Source organism: Megascapheus bottae, chromosome 9 (assembly GCF_031878675.1).
Source record: "Megascapheus bottae isolate mThoBot1 chromosome 9, mThoBot2.hap1, whole genome shotgun sequence".
Lineage (NCBI taxonomy): Eukaryota > Metazoa > Chordata > Mammalia > Rodentia > Geomyidae > Megascapheus > Megascapheus bottae.
The window spans coordinates 41,316,496-41,343,549 of NC_143517.1; the positions used below are offsets into that span (position 1 = coordinate 41,316,496).

At 41.8% G+C, this 27,054-nt stretch overlaps 1 protein-coding gene across 1 annotated transcript in view; it reads left to right on the forward strand.

The window, feature by feature from the left end:
- Grhl2 (grainyhead like transcription factor 2) overlaps positions 1–27,054 on the forward strand; it is a 101,401-nt gene that overhangs the window by 58,135 nt on the left and 16,212 nt on the right. Inside the window, exons 9-13 of the mRNA XM_090339158.1 lie at positions 10,509–10,667; positions 15,934–16,021; positions 16,404–16,543; positions 20,019–20,050; positions 26,904–26,998. Coding sequence (XP_090195284.1) covers positions 10,509–10,667; positions 15,934–16,021; positions 16,404–16,543; positions 20,019–20,050; positions 26,904–26,998 — 514 coding nt within the window. The remainder of the gene's footprint in view (positions 1–10,508; positions 10,668–15,933; positions 16,022–16,403; positions 16,544–20,018; positions 20,051–26,903; positions 26,999–27,054) is intronic.

The window sequence follows — 27,054 nt, forward strand, 5'->3', positions numbered from 1 at the left end:
TTTCCTGAATAGTTTCCCATTAATTATTTTGTAGCATCTGATTTTGCTTTACTATTAAAAAAAAAAAAGATGCTGCCTTAGAGCTGAGGCTATATCTGAAGAATGGAAAAATGGGCACTAAAATGAACTGGCTGGCTGAGAAGGAAAGTACAAGTGACAGCTAAGGGCAGAAAGTTCTTATTGCTGTCCGCAAATCTATCCTAAAGGAAAACAGTGAAGTTGAGTTAGAGCCCCAACAGTTGCCCTAGACTGAGTTAATGTAGTTTGAGCTCTGGTAACTAAGGTGGCCTTGCTCCTGGAGCTATCATAGGGCAACTAACATTTTCTTTCTCCTCCTAGTGCTGTCTTCTCAAGGCACAGCTAATGGTCAGAAATCCAAGTCTAGTTTTTGTTCCATGAACTGCTAATAAGACAGGAAAAAACAGCCTCTCTGTGTTACCCCAGTTTTCCCAGCTTAAGAATGAGTTCAGAAAGTGGTGCTGTGGCTCAAGTGGTAGAGTGGTAGACTTGAGCTGAAGAGCTCAGGGACAATGCCCAGACCCAGAGTTCAAGGCCCACAACCGACAACCAAAACAAGACAAAACGAAACAAAAAAATTAGAAAGAGTTTAATAGAAATAGAAGGGTATAATTGTAGCCTGTGAAGACATCACAAATGGTACTCCATCTCAACAAAAAGCCAATCCTGGTAGTGCATGTCCTTTATTTTAGCTATGTGGAAAGTGAAAATAGAAGGAACAAAACTGTAAGGTTGTATCTGAAAAATAAGCAAAAGGGATAAGGGGGTGTAGGTAGTTCAAGTCATAGAGTACTTGTCGAATAAGCCCAAGGTCCTGAGTTCACATGCTTATGGAGGGATGAAAGAAGGAAGGCAGGAAAAAAATGGAAAGAAAGTAGAAAGAGAAAATGATAGTAAATTGGAGAAACTATTTCTATTTTAGCTTTGTATATGGCAAATTATTCAGTCATGTTGAGTGAATAAGATTATACTCATTAAAAGGCTAGCTTGAGACAGGTGTCTGGCTCACACCTGTACTTATTCATGAGGGTGAGATCTGAGGGTCATAGTTCAAAGCCAACCTGGGCAGGAAAGTCCATGAGACTCCCATCTCCAATTAACCACCCCAAATTCAGAAGTGGTGTTGTGGCTCAAGTGGTAGTGTGCTAATCTGAGCACAAAAGCTCAGAGACAATGCCCAGATTCCGAGTTCAGACCCTAGGACCCATGCGCTCATGTGCGTGCACACACACACACACACACACACACACACACACACACACACACCAAACAAATAAACAAACAAAAGCTTGAAAATCAGTATGAAAGCATGGTGAATCTGTGATGCTGTCCCTAATTTGCTGTTTCGTTTCCTTCTCTTCTTTATTGCTTTTTGTAAAAAAACATTTCTGTTGGGTCTAAAATATTTGAGCAGTATTTATGGGGCTCCCACTGGGTGACGAGGACAGCACTTGAGAAAATCAGAATTCTGGTCATCTTGAAACACACCAAAGCGGTGGGGGCTTCAGAATGGATAAGGTTCACTTTTTTGTTGAACTCCTCTGCTGTTCACCAAAAAGAAAGAAAGACATGTCAATATTGATCTTTGTGCTACAAAGAGAAAACCAAAAGAATGTCCCAGACTGACCATCCCCTTGAGTGGCCTATGGGTTCATGACCTTGAGAATCCCCCCAATCCCTTCCTTAGTGGTCTGAGGCCTCTGCCTGGGGACCTTTCCACTTGCAAGACAATCTAATGTGATACTGGGTTGATAGACACTACCAATGAAAAAAAAAATTCCCCCTCCTCCGCCCCGTTTTTTTCTTAGCCTGTTAGGCCTGATTTCTAAACAGATCGTGTTATGCAAAGTTTGAGAAAATTATGGGTGATATCTTATGGTCTTGATAAAGACAGGGCTAGGGGAAGCTCCTGGGAGAAGTCTTGAAGGATTGAGTTACCTTCTGCAAAGCAGGGCAAATGGCATTTTTATGTGTTTGCTGGGGCGTGGCATAGGTGAAGGAAGCTTTATAAGGGAAAAGCAAACATTTGCTGCAGTCTTTGCTATTGAACTTAAACAAAGCCATGCCTTTGTTCCAGTTTTATAAGGTAATGGATGGCAGGAAAAGTTATAAAGCTAGACTTACTTCATTTTTAAAAGAAATAATCTTTGGAAGGCATCTCTGATGATATCCATGGCTTGATGTTTTGTTGGACTGTGAAGTGGCTATAGTTTCTGCCCTCAATTCTGCTTAGGGTTCTGTCACGAACCTGTATGAACTGTTGCATTGTGCTGAGAATTAGATTACAGCGTTAGGTTGTGTGCTTGGGAGCAGAGTGACTAATATTTGTTCAGTGATTACTATATGCCAGGCACTCTGCCAGGCACTTTACATGCATTACGCAATGCTGGTAGTTTTCAGCAGATAGCATTTGTTATATAAGCATTATGGGATGTGAGGACTTGAGAGTCTAGCTCCTTCCTAACATAGCATAGCTAATATAGAGGAGAGCTGGAGTTCCAGCCTGAGGATCTCTGGTCTGAAGCATGTTAGGAAGAGCTAACAGTGGCATCTTCCATTTTCCCCGATAAAGGACGGGGTCACTCATTCCTTTGAAGCAGCATGCCTCCTGCACATGGAGCACTAGCCTGGCACGTGGGACCCACAGATAATCAACTAGGCAGAACTTCTGCTCTAAGAGAATATTGAAGGTAGGTCTAGAACTCTGAGGGCTGGCGCTCCAGAATTGAAGCAGGGAGACAATAGGAGAAAGTGACCATAACGTAGTTTATTTTTTTCTCCACTTTTTAATTTTCAAAAGCATTTAAATTGCAAATGGAAAAGATGATTCAATGAATACCACATAAATCCTTCCCTTAGATCAGCTCACTGTTGACATTTTGCAAGGCTCACTTTACCCCTTCTGCCGACTCCCATTCTTCATCGTGGCTCTATGCCAGCAGGAATCAAGATTCCCCTTCTTGGGGTCAAGGAGCACATGAGGGAATCTGTGACATGTGTGTCATGTTTTCAGGGCCTGGTGTAGTGTAGATGTGTGGAAGTTCCACGTGGGAGAACAAGGTGTCCCAAGCCACAGTCAGGAAAGCACAAGAAGAGCAAGGATTTGTGGAACTCTGGCAAGAATGAATTAAGACTTGTTTATAAAGAGGGACTGATGTAAGACACAAGGAACAAGAAAGGACGGGACTACGGTGGGGAGAAGAAAGCAAAGAAGGAGGGGTTGGTGAAGAAGGAGAATTGGGGACTTCGAAAACTGTTGAAGACATGAAAAGCTTCACTCTCGAATAGGAGGCCAACTGAGTTAGAAACTCTGGGGTGGAATCTCTAATCTGTGTTTTTGCAAGGCATGGTAACTATTGTGGGATGCACTAAAACTGTTCCTAAAGATGCTGCTAAGAAGGCTGACTTTCTGTTGAAGAAAAGTCATTTCAGTAGTAAATTTTTATTTACTTGTGCATATGTATGTGCACATTCATTTTAAGATTGTTTATAAGATAAAAGACTGGAAGCAACATAATGTCAAAAAATTGTTTTTCTACATTTCACACTTTTTTGTCTTAAAGAGATGAACAATTTTGGATTTCATTGTTAAGGGGGAAAAAAGCAAGATTCAAGTCTGTGTGAATCTTTGTAGAAATCAAATATAATGTTTTTACCCAATGTTACTTTCTGTGACTGTTGTGGGGCTTGAACTCAGGGCCTGGGCACTGTCCTTGAGTGTTCTACCACTTTGAGCTATAGCTCTCCTTCCATTTTTGAGTGGCTAATTGGAGAAAAAAGTTTCATAGGGATTTTTCTGCCCAGGCTGGCCTTGAATCACTATCCTCATATCTCAACCTCCTGAGTAGCTAAGGATTACAGATATGAGCCACTGGTATCCAGCTGCATTTTTTTTTCTTGTTGTATGTTGCTCTAATTTCCCCCTCCATTTCAGAGAAAGATGTCTTTCTTCCTTTCACAAAACCTTGTGTGGGTTGATCCACTTACTCCCCGCTTGTGAGGCTCTGAGCATCATCTCATGTGTGGACATATGAGGTCCTGCAGTACATGAGACTTTCTGGCCAGGTGTTTCCTCTGCTCTTTGCTCCTGTCTGTCTCCTACCCTCCTAAGGTGCCCATCTCAGGTCTGTTCGTCTGGCCTCTAGGTGGGATGTTGACTTTTTTTTTTTTTACTTATCCACCTCATGGCCCTGTCTCACCCCTCATTAACCTGTCCCCCCTGGAACTTGAATGTGGGATGCTGTGATCACAGCCCTACCTTGTATACCTGGCCTCAGTGGTACCCACTCGTCCTCTGTAGTGGTTCATTGCTAGATTGCAGGAACAAGGGCATCATGCTTTGTCTTTTCCCTTGTCAGTCTCCCGTCACTGCTACTCTTTCTTCAACTATCCGAAGCTCCTAATATGCTGGTGCTTTTACTGCACTCAGAGCCAGCTCATACTCTTTCCCCCTTTTCTCTTCACTCCCACCAGAGAGCTTCTCTGGTGTACTTGTTGAGCAATCCCCTTTTCTCTGAGTTCTCTCAGCAAGTATAGCTTGGAAAATTCAGTTTCTTATCTTCTTATGCACTTTCCACAGCAGTGGTCAGCCAGTGAGTAAATGACACTTTTTTCTTGAAAGCAAGACCTGCTATAGATACACAGATTTCTGTATTTCTGGCAGCATCTATCTTCACATCTTCCATAAGATTAACAGAGGTTAGAACAACTATAGTTTCTTGGCAATTTCAGTTATCTGTCTATCTACTATAGTGCTTAGGATTTATGAAAACATGAATAATAAATTACATTCTCATTTTTATTCCCAGTCCTGGGGCTTGAACTCAGGGCCTGAGCTCTGTCTTTGGGCTTTCTCAAGGCTAGAGCTCTACCACTTGAGCCACAGCACCACTTCTGACTTTTTCTATGTATGTGGTACTGAGGAATTGAACCTGGGTCCTCATGCATGCTAGGAAAGCACTCTACCACTAGGCCAAACTCCCAACCTCATTCTCCAAATTTATTAAAGCATTTTTTGTTGAGTGTCTACCCTGGATTGGGAACAATAGAACTAACTAAGGCTCCTCAAGGCACCATTCTTAGAGGTAATCCAGCCTTATGAAGCAGACCGATAATTAAATTCTATACAAATGAGTAGAATAAATTCAGATGTGAAGTGGTGTAGAGAAAAGAGAAATTGGGTAGAATTTGACACTGGTGCTGGCAGGTCAGTCAGGAGTTGACACAAGAATGCCTGAAAGATGAAGTAGAAGGGATTAAATGAAAATAAAAAATGCATGAAACATTGCCTACTATGATGTATAAAGTTTCAGTTATTCTAAAATCCAGCAGTTCTAGGTCCTTAACAAGGTAGTAAGCTCGTTGAGAACAGTGGTCTTTCTTGTCATTGCTTCTCAAGCACCACACGAGGTACAGAAGGCACATCCTAACTAACAAATTGCCTCAGGAAATCATGGAATGAGTTCTCAAGATTAATGTTGCATATTTTATATGGTCTGATGTTGTATAGTATATTTTATATAGTATACTTTTTTATTATATATCTGTATTTATACAGTTCATCACCTATCTCAATTTGGTTAGCCATATGCCCTCAAATACAATTTGCTCATCAAAATGGAAGCAAAATGATAAAATGGAAGAAAGATATCTACAGCAATTTAGTAATTGCAAGAGTTGGGAAAAGGACAGAGTAGAACTGCAATAGCAGTTACATATTTATAAATAGATGGTTTATGAAGAGTTATGTGTTCTGATGCCAAGATGGCTTTGTCTCAAGGCATACCTAGATTTGTGATTCAAAGCTTTCTACCTGTACAATTTCTTAGAAAATAACTCTTTATAGTCATTAGGAAATAAATGACTTTGTCTTACAAGTGCAAGAACACAATTGTTTAAAGAGACAAATATATTGCACCAAAATATGGATATCATGATTTCTAGAATTCCAACTTACTTTGGAAATCAATCAAAGGTAGACTCTTTTTAATAGAAAGCCCTCAGATAAATGTTTGTTTTGTTTTTGTCAGTTGTGGGGCTTGAACTCAGGCCTGGGTGCCGTCCTTGAGTTTTAGTGTTCAAGGCTAACACTCTACCACTTTGAGCCACAATGCCACTTCCTGTACTTATTTTAATAAGTTTTTCTATACATTGCATGAACAACTGAGAAGTATAAGACCTCTGCGAAGCCGATCTTCTGTGTATGAACTATAAAATGAGAATTGTGACTCACGTGTAGCAGATAACTTTATTTATAGTGTCAGATGCCAGGAGATTGCTGCTATTTCTGGGGAAAGTCTTGGTACATTTAGAAATAATCTGAGTCAATGTTTGAACCATGGAAAAGTTAGAATTATGCCTATCTGTCTGAATACACTCGATTTAATGAATTTTTCTTTAAAAAAAAAAGAGGTGCTATTAGAGTGATAGGAAAATGTTACTGCTTCTGAAAAATGTTATATGAAAACATATGTACATAGAGCTTTTACATCTTGGGTGCAGCTCCTTTGTTTATAGCAACTGTCTGCTCATTATAGAATCAGGGCTCCTGTTGAAGTCACAAAGAACTTCCTGTGCTTGACTCGTGGGTGAGCATTTGATGGATGCAATCATGCTTTTCCTTCTACCTCTCCCATGCACGTTTACACATAAGTGCTTTGTAGATAAATTTCCAAAAGAAATGTCTCCTCATTTACCTGCTGCGCATGGAGTTGAAATGTAGTTGGCTTTGCAAAATGAAACAAATGAATGCCTGTCAGTTCCTGGGCCAAAGTTTTAGTTAATGACCTCTTCTGTCACACCTTCAGTTAAACTTCAACCGTTTGGGTTTTGAGCCCAGCACAGTGAGACCATGACTGGTGCCGTCAGACACTGTAACTGCTTTTCACAGAGTCGGGCAGCCGGCAAGAGAAAAGCATATTAACCTCATTAGAACATCCTGCATGCCCAAGTAACACTGGAAGCCACCACACAATGCAATGAGAAAGGCAGATTATCCTGTTCTTTCCTCCTCCCTCCCTCCCTCCCTCCCTCCCTCCCTCCCTCCCTCCCTTCCTTCCTTCCTTCCTTCCTTCCTTCCCTCCTTTTCCTGGAGCTTGAATTCAGGGCCTGGGTACTGTCTCTGAATTTATTTGCTTAAGGCTGGTGCTTGTACCACTTGATCCATAGTTCTACTTCCCCAGTTAACTGAAGACAAAAGACCCATGAACTTTCCTTCCCATGCTGGCTTTGAGCTGTGATCCTCTGATATCAACCTCTTGAGCTAGGATTACTAGTATGAGCCACTGGTGCCCTGCCAATTGTGTGTGTGTGTGTGTGTGTGAGCATGTGTGAATGTGTGTGTGCTTTGAACTCTAGGTCTGGAACTGCTTTGCCTTAGCTTTTTTCTCAAGGCTGGCACTGTACCGCATGGTCCACAGCTCCACTACTGACTCTTTGGTGGTTAATTGGAGATGAGACACATTGACATTCTTTCTGGTCTGGCTTTAAACTGAGATGCTCAGATCTCAGCCTCCTCAGTAGCTGGGATTAAAGGTATGACTACCAACACCCAGCTTGTTGCTTACTTTTTCCAGGCTCAGGGTGCTTTAAATGAAAGAAAAGCCATTGAACCTTCTGCTGGGCACTCATGGTGTATACCTATAATCCTAGCTAATCAGGTGACGGAGACCTGATAATCATGGTTGGAAGTCAGCATGGGTGGAAAGAGGATTTTTTTTTTTTTGCTAGTCATGGGCTTGAGCACTGTCCTTGGACTTTCTCAAGGCTAGAGCTCTACCACTCGAGCCTCAGCACCACTTCTAGCTTTTTTCTATGTATGTGATACTGAGGAATTCCCAGCCCTAATTATTCATTTTTTAATTAACCAGTAAAAAGCTGGAAGTGGAGGCCTGGCTCAATTGGTAGTGCACCAGCCTTGAACAAAAAAGCCGAGGCATGTGAGGCCTTGAGTTCAAGCCCCACTACCATCACAAAAAGTGCAGGCATCTCCCATTGGAGCCTATTATTATGTGGAAGCTTATGTGACCTTTAAAGACCATCTCTACTGGGTTGCTTATTTTTATTGCTTCTCCAAGAGAGATACGGCCAATTTATTGGACTGTATTGCCAAAGAATGTCTCAGTTCAGAGCATCTAGAAGATCTGTCCACTTGAATGGCCCTTATAAATATCACAATCCATCCCTCCAGCTCTCTTACTCAAGACTTAGAGCTGGTAAAACCACAATTAATATTACTTCCTGCCTATCAGAGCATATATACCCAGTGAGTGATATATGGTTAAATCATTGAGCCAACCACTAAATCAAATAGCTTAGCAAATACTGGCTTCCGTAGAACTAGGTGGGCTTTTGATGAAATGGAAAACAAAACCCAACAACCTGCACTGAGATCCTGTGGCTTATTGCCACCATCAGGAAGAGTTTCTGTGTAGGTAGAATTTCCTAACCCCCCAGTGTGAACATTTGATTCACTGACATAGAACCTGAAGGCAGCCCAGAGACTTTTTGTCTGAAATTAACCCACAGAAAACCACACATATAGTTGGGGCTCAAAGTGGTAAAGTTTTAGCTATGAGCAAAAATGTCCAGGGACAGTGCCCAGGACTTAATTTCAAGCTCTAGGATTGGCACATACATATTAAAAAATTGTGTATATTTAAATATGATAATGGGGGTATATACAGAAAATAAAACGTAGTGAGAAAAGGTAAATACATCATTATCACTTGTGTTGTGGTTGCCTAGCTACACCAAAATCATCTAAAATCCACTCACCCCGTGCAAAGCCTGGATGTAGTGCAGTCATTCTGCCTTTCACCCTCATGTCACGCGTTGGAACTGGGATTCCCACAATTAGATCATCTTCAGGCAAGTGCTAAGGCTCATGAGCCAGCATACAAGGCTGTTGTCATCAGCATCACCTGAGACCTGTCGAGGGGCTGCGGCTTCTGTGGTATCTCCTGAGTGCATCTCATTGCTGAGCCAGAAGCTCTCAGACTAAGGGGCTGCTTCTAGTAATCTAGCACTAAAGATTAGATGTGATGGATGGCTGAGGTAGAAATTACCAAAAGTCTGTAGGCATAGGGCTTAAAATGAATCAAGAAAAAATCGAGCTGCTTTTAAAACAGAGTCTCACCATTTTCTACAGGGTGACCCAAAGACCCAAGAGGCTTCAGGTTTAGAGTTTGACAGTAAAGCAGAAGTGTGGGGGACCAAAGCAAAGTTGAATAATACATATGATGGAATTGTTTGCAGAATACATGAGTGTACAATTTCGAAAGAATCCATTTTATTTTAAACAAATGATTTTTGTGATTTAAATGAAAATATTGCCAAAATATTGCTTGGTTCTTTCAGGAGAACATGTAGTGTCAGCATTCTGACTTGATGCTATGCCTGTACCTTGCTTCTATAACAAGCTACATTTTAATGGGCATCCTATTGACCGTTCCCTACTATGTTAAATGGGGGTAAAGGTAGTCACACCCTTCATTCCTATCAATATTTTACAATGAACCTATTATTTTTCAGCTAGTTAATTCTGTAATTTGTAATGTGCAGTTTGAGTCTTTACCTATTTTGGATACATGTCATTTCTGTTGTAATTCTTGATGTCCCGTCCTCATAAGGTAAGGTTGTTTCTGTTTTTCTGATATAAGGTCTTATTCCTGCCCCAGCCTCCTGAGTGCTAAGATTACAGGGTACATACTACCACCCCACCTAAGACAAGGACGGTCAATGCTGTTACGACACTTTCTCCCTCCTGTTTCACCCTCCTGTAACCTGTGGTAACAATGTTAGTGTTGTCATTCTGTTCTGCAGAGAGGGATTTGAAGAAGATTTAAAGGGAAAATTGGAAGTTGAAAGCACTGAGCGACTTCCATAAAATCTTTTAGTTATGCAGTGCTAGCACTGTGACTACAGCTCAGAGCTTTGGACTCCTCAACTTCATCCATGCTTATTGAATAGTCTCTGCTAGACACTGCATTACACATGAGTGACACAAAAATGCTAAAAACCAAAAGATGTCAAATCTCATGCTTTTCATATTCAAGTAAGAAAGATTTGCAGACAGATAATACAATGATATGTAGTGGGAGGTATTATCTCAGCTTATTTTCTCCTCACAGGTCAGAGATTAGAGAAACTTACATAACTGTTCAAAGTGACTCCTTTACTATGTTGAAGAGACAATGTTTTCCTCAAGTCATTTATGCATGTTTTAGAAAATAAGTAAGACTTTGCTGGCCTACTTTTGGGAAGGTGATTTAAATGGCTTGCTTCAAGATCAAATATGAAAGCAAAGTTACTGATAAGTTTATAGTTGTGAATGATACAATATATGTCTTATGCATTTAACAAGTTCCTTTGAAATCGCATGGTCATTGTTCAGTGTTTTCATTCTAAGTGTAAGGCTTATGTATGCCTGCTTCTGGAAAACCTTGGTATAATGATCTGTGAACTTCTTCCTTCCTTTCTTTCTCCTCCAGATTTTTATCACTGTGAATTGCCTGAGTACAGATTTCTCTTCTCAAAAAGGAGTGAAAGGACTTCCTCTGATGATTCAGATTGATACATACAGCTATAATAATCGCAGCAATAAACCTATCCATAGAGCCTATTGCCAGATCAAAGTCTTCTGTGACAAGGTGAGTATAGATAATGATTTTGTATACAGGTGCCTTGGTGAGTGATATTTTCCCTGTGTCACCTGGACTTGTGTAGTGGCATCAAAATAATGACTATCAATTACAGCAGGGATGATTGGTCTTTTATTCTCCATTCCTGTTAGACAGTATTCAGCCAAATGTCCTTTGGTTTTTTTTTTTTATTTTTAGTGATTTTTCTTTTTTACCACTCATTTAATGACTGACATTGTCTTGCTGCCTTAGTCTGTTTCGACTGCAGTAAGAAAATATCCTAAACTGGCAAGCTTCCACAATAGAAATGTATTTCTGGAAGCTGGAAGGATAAGATTAGTTCAGTTCTATGACTAGTATTCTTTCTGGCATGTGGGTAAACATGCTTTTATTGTGTCCCCACTGGGCAGAGAAGAGACAGCCATCAATGTATTTTTTTAGAAGGATCTTTTACTTTTTAAATAAGGACACTATCACATCCTCAGACTCCCATCCTCATGCTCTCATCCAACCCAAAAGCTCATCCATATCAGCATAATCTCATTGGTGGTTAGAGCTTCAGTGTACTAATTTGGGAGGGGGAGGAGAGGAACCAACATGCATTTATAACATGCAGTGGTCTAATTCACTTAGACAGCTGATACAATGTCAATAGTTTTTTGGAGGTGAGAATACCGTGAACTGGAAATCAATGGTATAAGTTTATCAGTACACATGCGCTCAGTAAATACATGCTTTGAATCTCCCTGAACACTATCAGAAAAGAGGCAGAGCAGTTAGAATGGTGTGGTTTAGCTTAGTATACATGGCTCATATCTCCAAGTCAACCTCCTCAGAAGGCTGAGACCTGAAGGTGTTGCAACCTGGGGCGACCAGGGGCAAGACAAGAACAGACACCAGACTGTGGAATTGAGGTTTGGGGCACCAGGGGCCTGAAGTTTCCCTCTAGCTTCAGGTGTCCTGGGTCAATTCTACAAGGTATTTATTGAGTGGAGTACAGGGGAATACACAGAAAGTGAAGTCACAATTTCTTTGAAGCCACAAGCACCAATCATGTGGTATAATTTTACTCAAGTGATAAATAACTTTTTTTTAGTCTTAAGCAGATGCAAGCAGTAGATAACACGGTTGACATAGATTTTTGTCTATCCCCAAGTTTCCAGAAAGTTTGGTGTGGAATTAGCTTACACCTAGGATAGAAATCTGAATTCTCTTCAAGCCAGGACTGATTGTCCATTTCGGGGAAAGTTTCAGTGTTCTGAGAATTCTGGGAGGAAGGTGTTCCATTCTCCCAATGCTATGGAGTCTCACTGCTTGGCTTTTGAGGTCTATCACATGAAGGATCAAAATTTAAAGCCAAAACAGACAGCAAAAGTCCAGGAGATTCTACCTCCAATTAACGAGCCAAAGAAGCTGGACTAGAGGCATACATATATTTCAAGTGGTAGAGCACAAACTGTGAGCAAGCAGTAAGAGTGAGAGTGTAAGGCCCTGAGTTCTAGCTCTAGTACTCTGCATGCAGGCACATACATCTGTGAGCATGTGTGCGTGCACACACACACACACACACACACACACACACGCGCGCGCGCGCGCACACACACACACACACACACAGCATGATTTAAAACAATCGTGTGACAAAGGAGTTTCACAAGCCTATGAATAGGACAAAGCATCCATTATTTCAGAACCTATTCCGTCTCAGCATCTGTGAGGTGAAACAAAGAGGACTCATGAGGACCAAGCAGGAAAAAAAATCTCTAAACACACACTGGAAGGTATAGCAGTGGGTTTTCTGAAAAGAACTGAGTATTGAAGTGTTTTGTTCTCAGTCAAAATTGGACAACTGAAGTTCTCTGACAAAGCTGTTGAGTAGAATCAAGTTGAATAGCAAGGAAAGAAAAGTGAAAAGGAAAGTCATGAAAATGATAATGGGAAGGGATAGAGTAGGCAGAGCTTAGAAAAATGACTTTTTGTATCCGTTTATGAATGCACCACAAGAGGGAGCAAGAGAGCCAGGAAGTTGGAGAGATTATTCGCCTACTCCTTTCCCTGAAGACTAACAAAAACAGAACAGAAAACAAACAAATAAATAAATAACACAAGAACACGCCCCAAATCACATCTATAAGAGAGATTATTGGGTTTAGTGGTTTATATCTGTAATCTCCTATGTCTGGGAGGCAGAAATAGGAGTATCATAGTCTAAAGCCAGTCCTAGGAAAAAGGGCAAAAGAGACTCTATCTTAAAAGCAGACTAAAGCAAAAAGCCAGTGGTATGGCTCATGTGTAAGCCCTGAGTTCGAATCTAAGTACTATGGTAAGGGGAAAAGACAGAGAGGGGCAGAGAAAGAGTGACCGGGCGGGGGGGGGGGGGGTTGAATAATAATAACAATAAAATCAAGTCTCCTCTGGCCACAAGAGAGTACCACGAACATGACAGAAAACAAATGAAATTTGTAGCCCAATGTTTTAAAATAAGCTAAATGAAATTAAGGGAATGATAAAAAACCCTAATGATCAACAGAAATCACAGTTTGAAAAACTCACACATGAAATGCTTTAGCATAGGATGATTTGAAAGGAGATATAGGAATTTAAGAATAGAAGAATAAAACATTTTGAAAAACAACACAAGAGTGACTAATATGGCAGATACTTCTTATCTCAAGACTATACAACTTGGAAAACAGCCCAACTTTAAAAATAAGAAGAAAGATATGTGAAAGAAAGTAACAAGCAAGATAGGTAAAGGTGATCTGGCATTCACATAATAGGAATCTTTGGACAAAAAATGAAAGCACGGAATAGAAGAAATACTAAAAGTGCAAAAATATTTTAAAATCCAAAGTGATATACCATATACTTGTTACTTAGGATGACCCAGAACCAAACAGGGAAGCCATTGGACGTTTAGAAAATAGAAAAATAGCCAGGCATTAGTGGCTCATGCCTGACATTGTAGCTACTCAGGAGGCTGAGATCTGAGGATCTTGGTTCAAAGCCAGCCCAGGCACAAAAGTCTGGAAAGTTCGTGAGACTCTTATCTCCAATTAATCACCAGAATGCACTGTGGTAGAGCACTAGCTTTCACCTGAAGAGCTTAAGGATAGCACCCAGACCCAGAGTTACCGAAAAAGAAAAAAGAAAAACATGAAAAGAGAAAAATACTTGATTCCTTATTCTATCTAAATAAGATAAATAAAATAGAAGTACAGAAAATGTTTACTGCTGGTCTTAGGACTTCAAATAGTGATCTTCAGATCTCATCTTCCTGAATAGCTAGGATTACAGTCAGCCACCGGTGCCTGTCTAGGCAAATTATTTTTAATTGATACTTTTGGACTCTATAGCAACTTAGATTCTTCTGGAAGAACTAGATCTTTTTGTACTTTAATGAGAGTGGAAGTAATACTTTCTAGAAGCTTCAAGTCACAAATAGTTTTGGAAGGGCTTGTTGGGAAGTGTTCTTCACATGTAGTCCCAGCACTTGGGAGATGAGGACTGATTGTGAGTTTAGGAGCAGCCTGAGTCACTGTGAAGTCAGTCCCAAACTTTAGTTTTTAAAACAGAAACTGCAGATCTTCCAAAAGTAGACAGGCAGATTATTTTGTCCTGATCGTACCTGGGCATTACAGGCAGAAAATTCCTTATAAAGAAGTAGCAGCACTAGGCACGGGAGGCTCACGTACTACTCGGGAGACTGAGATCTGAGGACCTCAGGTTGAACCCAACCCAACCCACGCAGAAAGATAATTATCTTCAATTAACCAGTAAAAATCCAGAATGCAAGGTGCACGCATACAAAAGTGTTTGATCATCAAAACTCTATCTTATTCTTTTCCTTTTCCTCTTTGTATCTTTTTTTTTCTGTAAACTACTAGTAAGAGAGTTAATTTGCCCATATGTTTTCTGTTGATATGTTCATTGTTTTGAAATTTGAATCTTTCTTCATGTAGTTAGAATTAGATGCCTCCTCTAATAGTTTATTACAAGTATCTTCACCAATTCTGAACTTACTGATCAATCTTTATATTACCAATTCTATTTCTTCTACATATGATCATTCGAGGACAGGTTCTGAAGAACTGAAGGTTGCTGGGTAACATGTCAGCCAGGAGGCAGCCACAGAAGGCAGGAACTAAAAATTGACCTGAACCTTAGGGAAAGCGGTCAGTGGGTGTCCCTTGAATGTCATTGCCTAGGGCACAGTGTAAACTTGGTGCTGAAGAGCTCTCTTGCAGTGAAAATGGAGAGAGAGTACAAGAAGCTGTGAACATGTGTGGGAGAGGTGATAAGAGAAGAATGAGTTAACAAATAATTCAAGAGAAAGGGAATTAGACAATTACCACTGGCTCTGAAGAACAGACCTGTTATGGTGCCAATCAACAAGTGAAATAGGATAAGATTGGGGAATTTGGCAAGAAGAACCAATGGAAAAGTCAAATGACAAAGAACAGAGTACAAAAAGGCAGTGAATAAACAGAGCTTTTTCTATTTTGTTGGATGATCACCATATGCAAATTATTATTCAGAAGCCCAAATTGTATTTTTAAGCGCAGAGTGACTTCACTCCAGGAGAAATAAATGCCTTCCCTCAATCCTCCCCCTGTAATGAGGGGTGTCCCCCCCCCGCCAGCCTTTTTATGGTACTAGAATTTAAATTTAAGACCTTTTGTTTGCCAGGCAGGCATTCTACTTATACCTTTGTGTTTTTAGTTTATTTTTCAGGTGGAGACTCACTCTAACTTTGCACAAGCTGGTCCTGAACTATAATCCTCCTACTTTTGGCTCCTGAGTGGCTCAGATTATAAACATGTACTACTATGCCTGGCACTGTAATGATGTTTTAAAAAATGTCTAACAAGTGAAGGAAAGATTTTATAGAGAAGTCAAATTTAACTTTAAAACTCTCTCTGTGCCCAGGAATGAATTTAATGGGAGTAGTGCTTTATTTGATGACACTTTATTATAATCAGTAAAGCTACTTTGAATACTGGATTAGATAACTGGATCTAGTCTTTCCATATGAATCCAAAACTGATGTGCTTTAAATGAGTACAATACCAAAAAAGGAGACAGTCAGCTGAGATGTTCTCACTCTGGTTAGAAGTGCAGTGCATAGACTCAGCAGTGTTCGCTAGAGAATGGGGGTTCCTGGCTTCCATCTTCCCTCCATGTGGTTTCATAGTCACGTGTTTTGTGTATATGAGACAATATCCATGCACACTTTGATAACGGGCTTGGCCTTTGTTTGTTTTTCTCTGTCCAGGGAGCTGAAAGGAAAATCCGAGATGAAGAGAGAAAGCAGAACAGGAAGAAAGGGAAAGGCCAGACCTCCCAAACCCAGTGCAACAACTGTAAGTTTCCCTGTGCTGAAAGGGAAGCTCCACGGGTGGGGAACCCCAAAAGAACAGGTGGCCAGAAAGAAGAGGGGTGCAGGGAAAAGAGCAGATATGAAGATTTGGCCTGTGAGCCCTGGCAGCAGAGAAGTGATTTTGTATGGAAAGCAGATAGACTCACACAAGCAATGTGATTTGTACAGCAGAGGCTGCTCTGTGGGGCCCACGGGGCAAGCAGGCTGTGAGAGGCCTCGAACTCCCTTGTGTAGGGTGGAAAGGAGGCATGCAACGTGTGCTCTCATTTATAATATTTGGACAATTTTGCAGTAGCAAGCCATGAACTTTTGTTAAATGCTTCTCAGTCATGCATAACCTTTCTGGGTTATGTGATCCCTTGCAGCCGCTGACGGGAAGTTGGCTGCCATACCTTTACAGAAGAAGAGTGACATCACCTACTTCAAAACCATGCCCGACCTGCACTCACAGCCCGTGCTCTTCATTCCCGATGTTCACTTTGCAAACCTGCAGAGGACTGGACAGGTATGACTCCCTAAAATCTCCCACCTGCCACCCAGCCTCGGGAAGCTCTAATGGCGTTGAGGAAAGTTAGCACCATTTCTGGCTTCCTAAGAGACAAAACAGAGTGGGTAGATATTAGGAAAGAAGTGTTCACAGTGCAATGAAGCAGGAAGGAAGGAAGGAAGGAAGGAAGGAAGGGAGGGAGGGAGGGAGGGAGGGAGGGAGGGAGGAAGGAAGGAAGGAAGGAAGGAAGGAAGGAAGGAAGGAAGGAAGGAAGGAAGGCAGGCAGGCTGGTTGGCATGTCAAGAGGTTTAATTGATACAGTACAGCACCACCTAATGGCAGCATATGGTATTTTCCTTAAGAATTGTCTTTCACCAGACCAACTGAGGTTTGTCATCTGTGCAGTTTAGTTTTTTTTTCAGACCCACAGTGTCTTTGAAGGCAGGTCTGTTTTGAGAAATAAGGTCTACCAGAACATTTCTCTCCTATTTGTGTGTGTGTGTGTGTGTGTGTGTGTGTGTGTGTGTGTGTGTGTGTGTCCAGACGTTCCTAAGATCTGACCTTAGTCTGGACTGCTTAGCTTCACTCTCTCTTCTTTACCAGTGTTTCACCACCCAGAGTTAGCCATGTGGTTTCATGATGTGACACAACAATTAAGCAAGCAGAGGGCTTGTTTTTGCCTTTTGTGTACTTTGTTTTGGTCTAATAGATTTTTATCTTGTTTGGGTACAGGGAAAGGAAGAATTCTGTAATTTAGTCAAAAAGGAGATCCAGAAACAAGTTCTTTTTAAAAAGCTATCAGGCATGTGGTCGTGGTTTGTATATGTGCTGCCTGTCCTAAGTCCAGAGTTTCATGGAGTGAGGTTTCTGTACTTCTAGAAGAGGAATGACTAAGTTAAGCTGTGCTTTCTGTCTCCTGCTGGGGGTCTGGCTCCAGTGCTGGGGCCATGCTGACAGCCTAACTTACTCTCTGGGAAAGATGTGCCTGAAATCACAAAGCTGTAAATGAGTCTTAACAGAACAAGTGACCAGATCTGGCTGCCTGTGACAGCCAGGCCTTCCCTGCCTCTCAGTGTCACGAGCTGGACACCTGGCCTCAGGCTAACTAGCAATCAAGTGCAGCCCTGGTATTCTGTTGGCTTCAGTAATTGCAAAGCTGCTCCCTGAGCAGCAACCTCGGACTGTGGTGTCCTCAGGGCCTGCTGTCTGGAGGCCTCCTTCCCGATGTCCCAGGCCCTGAGGAAGCCTCACAGTCAGGGGCCCATCCTTAACCAGAGCCCTGCTCTTTCTGTTCTTGGGAGAACACTGGCTAGGGAGGGACTGCTTTTACCACCAGTCTTATGTTCCCTTCCTCCCCATTGTCTCATTGACCCATGTGTACACTGGAGCACATTCTCTAGGGGATCATGACGGGCCCACATGAGGGATAAAACCTAAATACAGGTGCCTGAACCCAAGGAGGATGGCTCTCCTTTCTTCTACCCTCTGGGAGTGTCTCCTGAATCATGATTGGTCAGTGTTCTCCAATCACATGTGCTCAGATTCCTCTCCCTCCCCCATCTCCACACACACTCCCTGTACCACCATGTCCCCAAGTCTTTAGAGTTAGAATCTCTGAAGTGATCCTTGGAAATTGCACTCTTTTTTTATCTTTTGTTTGTTTGTTGGGTCGTGGGACTTGAACTCTGGGCCTGGGCACTGTCCCTGAGCTTTTTAGCTCAAGACTAGCACTCTGCTCCTTGAGCCACAGTGCCACTTCTGGTTTTCTGGTGGTTAATTGGAGGTAAGGGTCTCATGGATTTTTGTACCAGGGCTGGCTTTTTAAAAAAAATTAATTTATTTATGTTTTATTGTCAGGGTAATGTATAGGTTACAGTTACATTATCCAGGTCCGGGCTGGCTTTGAACCATGATCTTTAGATCTCAGCCTCCTAGCTGGGTAGCTAGGATTATGGGTGTGAGCCACTGGCACCCAGCTAGAGATTACATTTATAATAAGCCCTTCAGGTATGTTCGTTAGGCACACATGCTCCAAAAATAAAGTTAGTTCAGTTGGTGCAGTTATCGCAATGTATACAATGGCCGACAAGGAAGAAGCAGTGGGTGGTTAAGTGAGAGGGAGAGGAATAAGCATAAAGGCAGTGACAGGGACTCGTCATGAAGCAGACGCCATCCAAGAGGACAAGAGAACACCACAAGGCTGTGTGCGTGTTTGGATCACCTACCAGCTTTGCAAAGAGCTGTCTCTTCACCTTCCCAGAGTGTCAGTAGTGTGGTGAGGTGGCATGTAAAGCAACCAACACAGCACCAACCACTGCCAGGAACTTTCCAGTGGAACCACGGGGCCCCGGCTCCCTCCCTCAGGCGTGCTCTGCACTCCACACTAAACCCTGGGGTGGAAAAAACACAACTTACTTTCCTTGCTTTTTATTTATGAAGGCCCCAAATATAAAAGGCAACAAGATAAGGAGGAGGGTCCTTACACAGGTTTATTATGCAACATGACCTAATCTTGGCAGAGCAGCCAGAGGTCTGCTGGTCTACTGAAACCATCTGTACCAACATGGCATTTGCAGAGTCCCAGGCTGCATAAAGACAGTGATTCAAGGGGCTGAGTCTTCAGGCTGCTTTTGAAGGACGTGTGTGAATATACTAATTCGTATATTGTTTCTCCTACCCACATAATGGCACTGAAGTCCACCGTTAGTCTCAAAAACAGCCAACAATGTATAGAATAATTGGATCTAACAGACACATGGACACAGCAGATCCCCTTGGGTTTCTCCCGTAGTTCCATCAAATAGTAAGGATGCTTTATAATGTTTTAATTCGTATTCGTCCTGCCTCTGTGCTGACCGTTACAGATAATCATCCTTGGAGAACTTCCTTTCAGGCTAGATGTGCCTGCCAAAACTATGTCACCTTTACCAACCTAATGACAAGGACATCTAATTTCCCATGCCTGTGGGATGCCATGGCAACCCAGATTCCTTTTCATTAAACACAAGGGCCTGCTGTCCTTCTGTGAGATGGCCCTTTCCTCCCCTCCCTCTCAATGGCACAGTGTCAGGGTCAGCTGACCTGTGAGTCACATGCACTAGGCATTCCCAGGCCTTGCACCAAGAGCCACACTGCCAACCAGCGCCTTTCTGAGCCATTACTTTAGATCCCACCAACAAACTCTCTGAATTTCAGAAGGAAGATTTGGCTCAGGACTCTCATAATCTGATCAGGCTGACTTTAGCTAGAAATAATCACATTTCCTTTTATTTCACTGAAGTCTAAGAATCAACCCCAGGGAAAATATGAAGAGGTTAAATTTTGTGTTTCTACACACACATACACACACACACCATTGAAAATTTGCCTTTTGTTCTTTTAAGTGACAGTTTGTGTCTTAAGGACATCATATGATGAATTTTTTAAGGACATCATATGATGCATTTTCACTCTTGTCTCTGACCAACAGTAAGACTATTGTTTTTTTCTACAGGTGTATTACAACACAGATGATGAACGAGAAGGGTAAGACATTCAATTATCTCACCTAAACACCTCAAGTTGGTCTATGTAAGTGACAAGCTACTTTAGCTCTGGGTAACTCTGGGTAGAAAGCGGGACTTTACTCTTTGTGACTCCACACTGAGAAAAGAACTGTCTGGAAGGGAAAGCTGAGGGATCATTTTCTCTCTCTAATCTCAGATGCTATGATCTCAGTTGCTGTTTCTCCCAGTCCATCTTTTCACCAATAATCCATTACAGAAATCCTCCTTGCCACCCATTGTTTGGTCCCCCTGTAAGACCAAGCTGAACCTGAGCAAGAGCCTGTGCACTTCAGTACTACCTAAGATGCACACTTGCTTTTTGGAGGTCTGGCTCTAGACAGGTTTGAGTTGGAACTGGGAGAGCGGTTCCAGTGTCTTCCTCATCGTACCTACGTGACAGTGATGGGAAACGCTCTCTACCTTCACACTGGATGCTGCTCACCTCAGTAGAGTCCTATAGCTTTATAAGGGCAGCCAAATCTTACAAACAATTTCTATCTTTCACTCATTTTTATAGACTTAGAGTTTTAGAACCAAAAGGAACTTTCAAAGTCATTGAGATGACCTTTTCTCCTGGCCCATGGTAACGACCATAATGTGTCTTAGAGAGGTAGCCAGCCAGATTTTTCCAGTGATGGAGGGTTCACTGTGTGTAAGGTATCTCATTACACTGTTGTTTCTGAGAGCTGGAATCCAGCTCTTTCCCATTGGCTGCCATCTTCCTTTCTGAGTAAGTCTTATTCAGCATTCAGTCATCACTTTCTGTCCTGCACTGTCCTTGGTTAAAATATAGCTTTACCTCTTAGTGTCCTACTTTCTCTCCAGGAGATGCCACTTCATTTTTTTAAATACCTATTTTATATTCTTGGATGTATTAGATATAGTTAACTAAAATCCATAGATTGGTCAAGCCTGAACATCCCCTATTCTTAAGAAATGAATGTTTATCTGTAAAGTATTGCCCAGTTGGCAAAGCGTGTGGAACAGATAGCACTGAGTCCATCACCTGTGTTTCAGTAGGCTGCAGACTAAGAAGATGGCTTTCTTCTTTTTCCAATACGTGGAAAGAATTTGAAACAAAAATGATGATGCATGACTTGTGAAATTTATGTGAACTCCAAATGTCCATAAAGTTTTATTAACACACACCATGTTAAGTCCTATGTATTGAATAAGACTGCTTTGACCACCATAGCAGCAGAACTGAATTACAACACAGACCAGATGGCCTGCAAAGCCTCATGTTTACTCTCTGTTTACAGAGCATTTGTCAGTTTTATGCCAAGGAGGGAGAATCACATAGGCAAATGATTCCTCAACTGATTAAGGACAGTATCTTGTCCAGGATTTAAGCTCTTACTTCAGAGTACTGTTTCCTAAATACCTGACAGAGATGTGTGATCATGAATTCTACAATCCTGGTGCTCAAAAGGCTGAGGTAGGAGGATTGCCAATCTAGGCTATGTAGCAAAATCCTGTCTCCAGGGGGTGAGTGACAAAGGTTGTTCTTTTTATCTTGGATCATTAATATTTTATGATAGTTTGAACAAATAAAAATGGTTATCAGTATCCATTGTAATCTGTAATTCACATCTTTTATAAAAGGCAGCATGGCATTGTTATTATATATATTGGCTTTGAACTTGGGAAGTCTAAGTCCTGGTCTTAGACTACAAATTACCAATGTGTAGCCAGAAGCTAGTCCCTTGATCTCTAGGAGTCAGTTTCTTCAATTTTACATTTGATAATTTTTTATAAGAATGTCACTTAGTGGCCAGGAGTTTGGCCTAGTGGTAGAGTGCTTGCCTAGCATGCACGAAGACCCGGGTTTGATTCCTCGGTACCACATGCATAGAAAAAAGCTGGAAGTGGTGCTGAGGCTCAAGTGGTAGAGTGCTAAGCCTTGAGAAAGTCCAAGGACAGTGCTCAGGCGCTGAGCCCAAGCCCAGGACTGGCAAAAAAAAAAAAAAAAAAAAAAGAATGTCACTTAGCAAGGCACTAGTGACTCATACCTGTAATCTTAGCTACTCGGGAGGCTGAGATGTGAAGATTGAGGTTCAAAGCCAGGCAGGAAAATCTGTGAGACTCTTATTTCCAATTACCACCAGAAAACCAGAAGTGGCACTGTTGCTCAAAGTGGTAGAGTGCTAGGCCTTTGAGCAAAAGAGCTCAGGAACGGGGACTCCGCCCTGAGTTCAAGCCTCACAAATGACCAAAACAAAACAATATAAGCCTGGTGCCAGTGGCTTTTGCCTCTAGTTCTAGCTACTCAGGAGGCTGAGATCCAAGGATTGTGGTTCAAAGCCAGCCCGGGCACTAAAGACCATAAGACTCTTATCTCCAATTAGCCATCAGAAAGCCAGATGTGGCCCTGTGGCTCAAGTGGTAGAGCACTAGGCTTGAGCTTAAGAGCTCAGGGACAGTGCCTAGGCTCAGTGTTCAAGCCCTACGACTGACCAAAAAACCCAATAATAATAATAAAAATAATAATAATTTTACTTAGATCCATCCAGCATCATTAGCATTGTATTTACTATGGAGTAGAAAAAACTAGATGGGAAAACTTAGCATTACAAGTGAGAAGAGCTTGAGCTCCAAAATGTCCCTTGCTGTAGATCTCACTGCAAATCTGTCTCATCTCAGACAGCCCTTTGCATTAGTTCTTGATTAAAGAATGTGGACAACATTGGAGTTTCGGTCTTCATACATGATAGGTTATTGATGCATGGAAATGTAACCTTTTAACATTCACCAGATACCTTGGCTAGGCACAGCATTAAGTTCCTTATATGCAGTATCTCAATGTATTTCCCCAATTTCCTATTTTACCTACTTTTAGTAAGGAGAAAAATGAGTCTTCAAGAGATTGGAGTCAAACTCATCTCCAGAGTAAGTGCTTAACACAAGAACCGAACCCGTGTCTAGCTATACTGCACTTCTCATTACTTGTTCTTACCATTATGCCCTATTGTTTTCTTAATTTTCTCTTTGTCGGTCCTGGGCTTGAGCTCAGGGCCTGAACACTGTCCTTGAGCTTTCTCAAGGCTAGAGCTCTACCAGGTGAGCCACAGCACCACCTCTAGCTTTTTCTATGTATGTGGTACCAAGGGAATCAAACCCAGGTCTCCGTGCATGCTAGGCAAGAACTCTACCACTAGGCCAAACTCCTGGTCCTTGTTTTCTCAGTTTTTGACCTGTGGATTCAATGGAGACATGAAGTGGACAAGTGCTCATTAGAATAGCTTTTTGGCCCTGATGAGAGCCCAACTGGATTGATCTCTTGAAGTAGAACCCAGATCTGATGAGTCTGTACCCGACTGAGACCAGGCTGAGGCTGCCATATGCATTGCCCAAGCCCTGGGCAAATGCTTTCTTCATTGGCCTTCGCACAGTCTCTATCAGGAAGGCTTTTGGGCTGAGTTCCTTGGACCCCCATGGCATTCTGCTTTGCTTCTTGGTTTGTCATCCTGTAGAGCTTAAGAACCTGGCATTCCAGAGTACTTGGCTCACTTTCCTATGTCTCCTGGCATAGCCTTCAACTATGCAAGCTTCTTTGCCCTTAAGTATGGCTGGGTTTGTCATCCTTCTACCTCAGCCTCGAATGGACAAGAGGCTGTGAGGGCAAAGGTCCCAGATGCCCTTCAGTTCCTCTCTCAGTCTCCTTTGTGGCCTCAGCTCCTCTAGTGCTCCTGGATTCAGCAGCAGGTCTCAAGTAAAGTATTTAAAAATGTTTAGATAGATTATCAAGTTGTTCTTGGCTGGAGCATTGGTCAGCCATCCCCTGTACAGCAACAGGAATATCTCTATTACCTTTTAGAATGATATTTCTGGGCCTTACTGCCTTAGTCATTTATTGCTAGTTATGAACTCACATCTACAGTACTCCCTGAGTGTATGCTTTATTGCCACTTGTATCCTATCTTACCAAATGTGGCCTCTAAACAGTCAAAACTAGCATTGACTCAAAGTCATTTTGGGCTGAGTCCTACAAGGAGTAATCTGTTGAAGCGAAATGAAGGAAAACCACTCTATAATGTGGGAGACTCTGGGAGCACTTGAAAGAAGGTGAACACCCTCTTGCTGGAGGAAGTGTGGCTCCGTTTTAGCATAGCCATGGTAATTAATGTACATCATTTTGTAAGCAAAGTTGTGAGACAGGCAAACAGTGTTTTCCCTTTCGGTACCTTTTTGAGGAAACTCACCAATCGCTTAACCATAGTATAGTTCAGATGCAATGTTGACTCTTCCAGGGGTGGCCAGAGACACTGTTTCTGATCTGATCTTTTCCCAGTTTGTTTTTTTTTTTTGTCATGTCCATGGTTGAATGTGCTGCTGGGACATCATACATATTCACCACCTTTCCCTTGTTCTTCAGGCTTTGGAGTATAATGTATATCATTGCCTAGGCCTAAGATTTGTACTTATCTGGCAAATAGGCCAATCTTGTCTGCCCTTCTTTTCTGACCTTGCTTTGGAAATAATCCAAACAATCAAATTCAGAATTCATTAAAAACAACAACAACAACAACCAGATTGACGCCTACTGGGTTTATAGATTTGAAATTGTAGAAAAGTCTGTTTGAACTAGCAAGACTTCAAATGATTTATCCAAGATGTTATTTTAATGGCAGAGTCTATCATGGCTCAAAATGAAGTACCATCAGAAGTCAGCAGAAGTAGAAAAACAGAAATAAATTTTGTTTAATGGAAAAAAGAACTGCTCGCTTAGGAAACTTTACAAAGCTTGAGAGTGTTGGGAGGCATTAAAGCTACTTACTCATTATTAGCCTAATGACCAGTGACTGCTTTTGTGGGTAAAGTCTTTAATCTTCTATTCCTGAGGACATGGTCATTCTAGATCTAAGATGTGACAAGGTAATATGACCTGCTTTTATGGCAAAGTAGAGAGAAAAAGGCAGAGAGACCAGTGTCTTGAAACTTTATTATCGTCTTCCACAGGGACTTGACTTTTTAGAGTTTGCTCTAGCTGTTTACAATGTTTGGCAAACTAGAATCTAAAATAAGAAAATGTGGGTTCCTTTCTCTTAAAATTATTTTTTAGAATTATCTTTACCACCGGGCACCAGTGACTGGCACCTATCATCTTAGATTCTCAGGACGCTGAGATCTGATGATTGTGGTTTGAAGCCAACCTAGGCAGATAGCTCATGAAGTAGAGCTGGTGACGCAGGTAGTAGAATGCTAGCCTTGAGCAAAATAAGCCTAGGGACCATACCCTGAGTTCAAGCCCCAAGATAAGTTATCTATCTATCTATCTATCTATCTATCTATCTATCTATCTATCCCTTCCATTGTTCTTCCCCAATTTGTACGAATCCCATCCATTGTCTCAGATTACCTGGTTCTATTTTCACATATGAACATTGAGTATTATGACTATATTAACCCAGACAAAACATGTTTCAGGGAATGATGACTCTTAATGTTATTTCTCATTATCATCTCAGATTTATTAAGTTGTGGGGGTAACACTGGTACTTGCCACCAGCATCTTATGGTCCTTAAATTTGACCCACAGTGATAACACAGACAGTTGGGACTTTGAGGGTAAATGGAGATGCTCTTTGGAAATATCTGCCCTATTTAGTGTCTTCTTCAAATCTTTTCATCATGAACTTAGGGATGCTTCCAATGAATCTTGTATGTGTTTAACATGTGTGAATTCAGTTAGTTAACTTGTATTGTGTATATTTTAGTTGATAATATTTGTGCTTATTTATTGAATCTAGTACGATCACTTGATGTATGTGTACAGTATATAATCATCAACCTAGTGTAATTCACCTGTTTCCATCTCCTCAAATGTTATCATTTCTGTCATCAGTCTCCTTTTAGAGACAAGGTGACTTTAGGTCAGGGCCAGTAAACTAGAAAGTAAGGATTTAAATCAACATACTCAGTCCCTGGAGTTCCTATCTGAAGCATTCTATTCAACTGCCTGTCTGTGATTGCTTCCTGGGCCCCTGAGTACCAAGAGAAGGGAAATTTCTACAGCTCTGTATTTTCTTCCTTGCCACTCTGAAGGTTACTAAGGTTTTTCCTGAGCATTTTTCCTGGCTCCAGTTCCTCCAGTTTGAGTTCTCTTAATCAGTTTTTCTCAGTACAAACAGAGACTTTGAGATGAAGTATCTGACCTCCAATACTGGTCATCAGAGCTTGAGACCGCTCAGGATCCCAGCACTGTGACCATCCAGGAGTGGGGGACTGGAATCTCCTTCAGGGAACAGGAGTAGATTTGCCACCTGGTCTGGGAACTTCCACTATTCATTCTATTTTCATCTGCTCTAGCCAATGGGCATAGCAAATAACAGGAAGCCAGATTCACTGAGTAACTTTATTATGTGGGGAGGATTCCTCAATGCTAAGGTCCAGTAAAGTGGGCTTCTATCATTTCTGTTTCCCTACTGTGTCCTAAGGGGCTAGCAAGAGGCTACAGGACAGGCAGGCCTCTGCTGGACTGCTGTGACATAAGAATCACACAGACATCCTTGCTCAACCCTCCCCCCATCCCTATACTCTGCCTTGATTTTCTGAACAGAAAAGAAGGAGGTAAAGGTTGGAGGGAGTTCCTCCCACATGTCTCAATTTGGGGATCTATAGTCAGTGATGAGGATCAGGACTTAGGTCTTGCCTTAAAGACAGTGCTGTGTGCATGCTCCTTCCCACAGGGATGGCATAGGTCCTGCAAGGGGAAGGAGGTTGGCCTGTGATTGGCATGGCACCAAACAAGAAGGATAGAACTTGGCACATGTGATTGACTGTGTGTGACACTGTGCCTTCTGTGCTTAACCATCTTTGCTCTTCTTTTCTAGCAACAGTGTCCTTGTTAAACGGATGTTCAGGCCCATGGAAGAAGAGTTTGGTCCAGCACCCGCTAAGCAGATTAAAGAAGAAGGCATTAAGAGAGGTATCCCTCCAGTCAGGTTGTATCAAAATGAGCTCGCAGTCTAACCAGCCATGTGG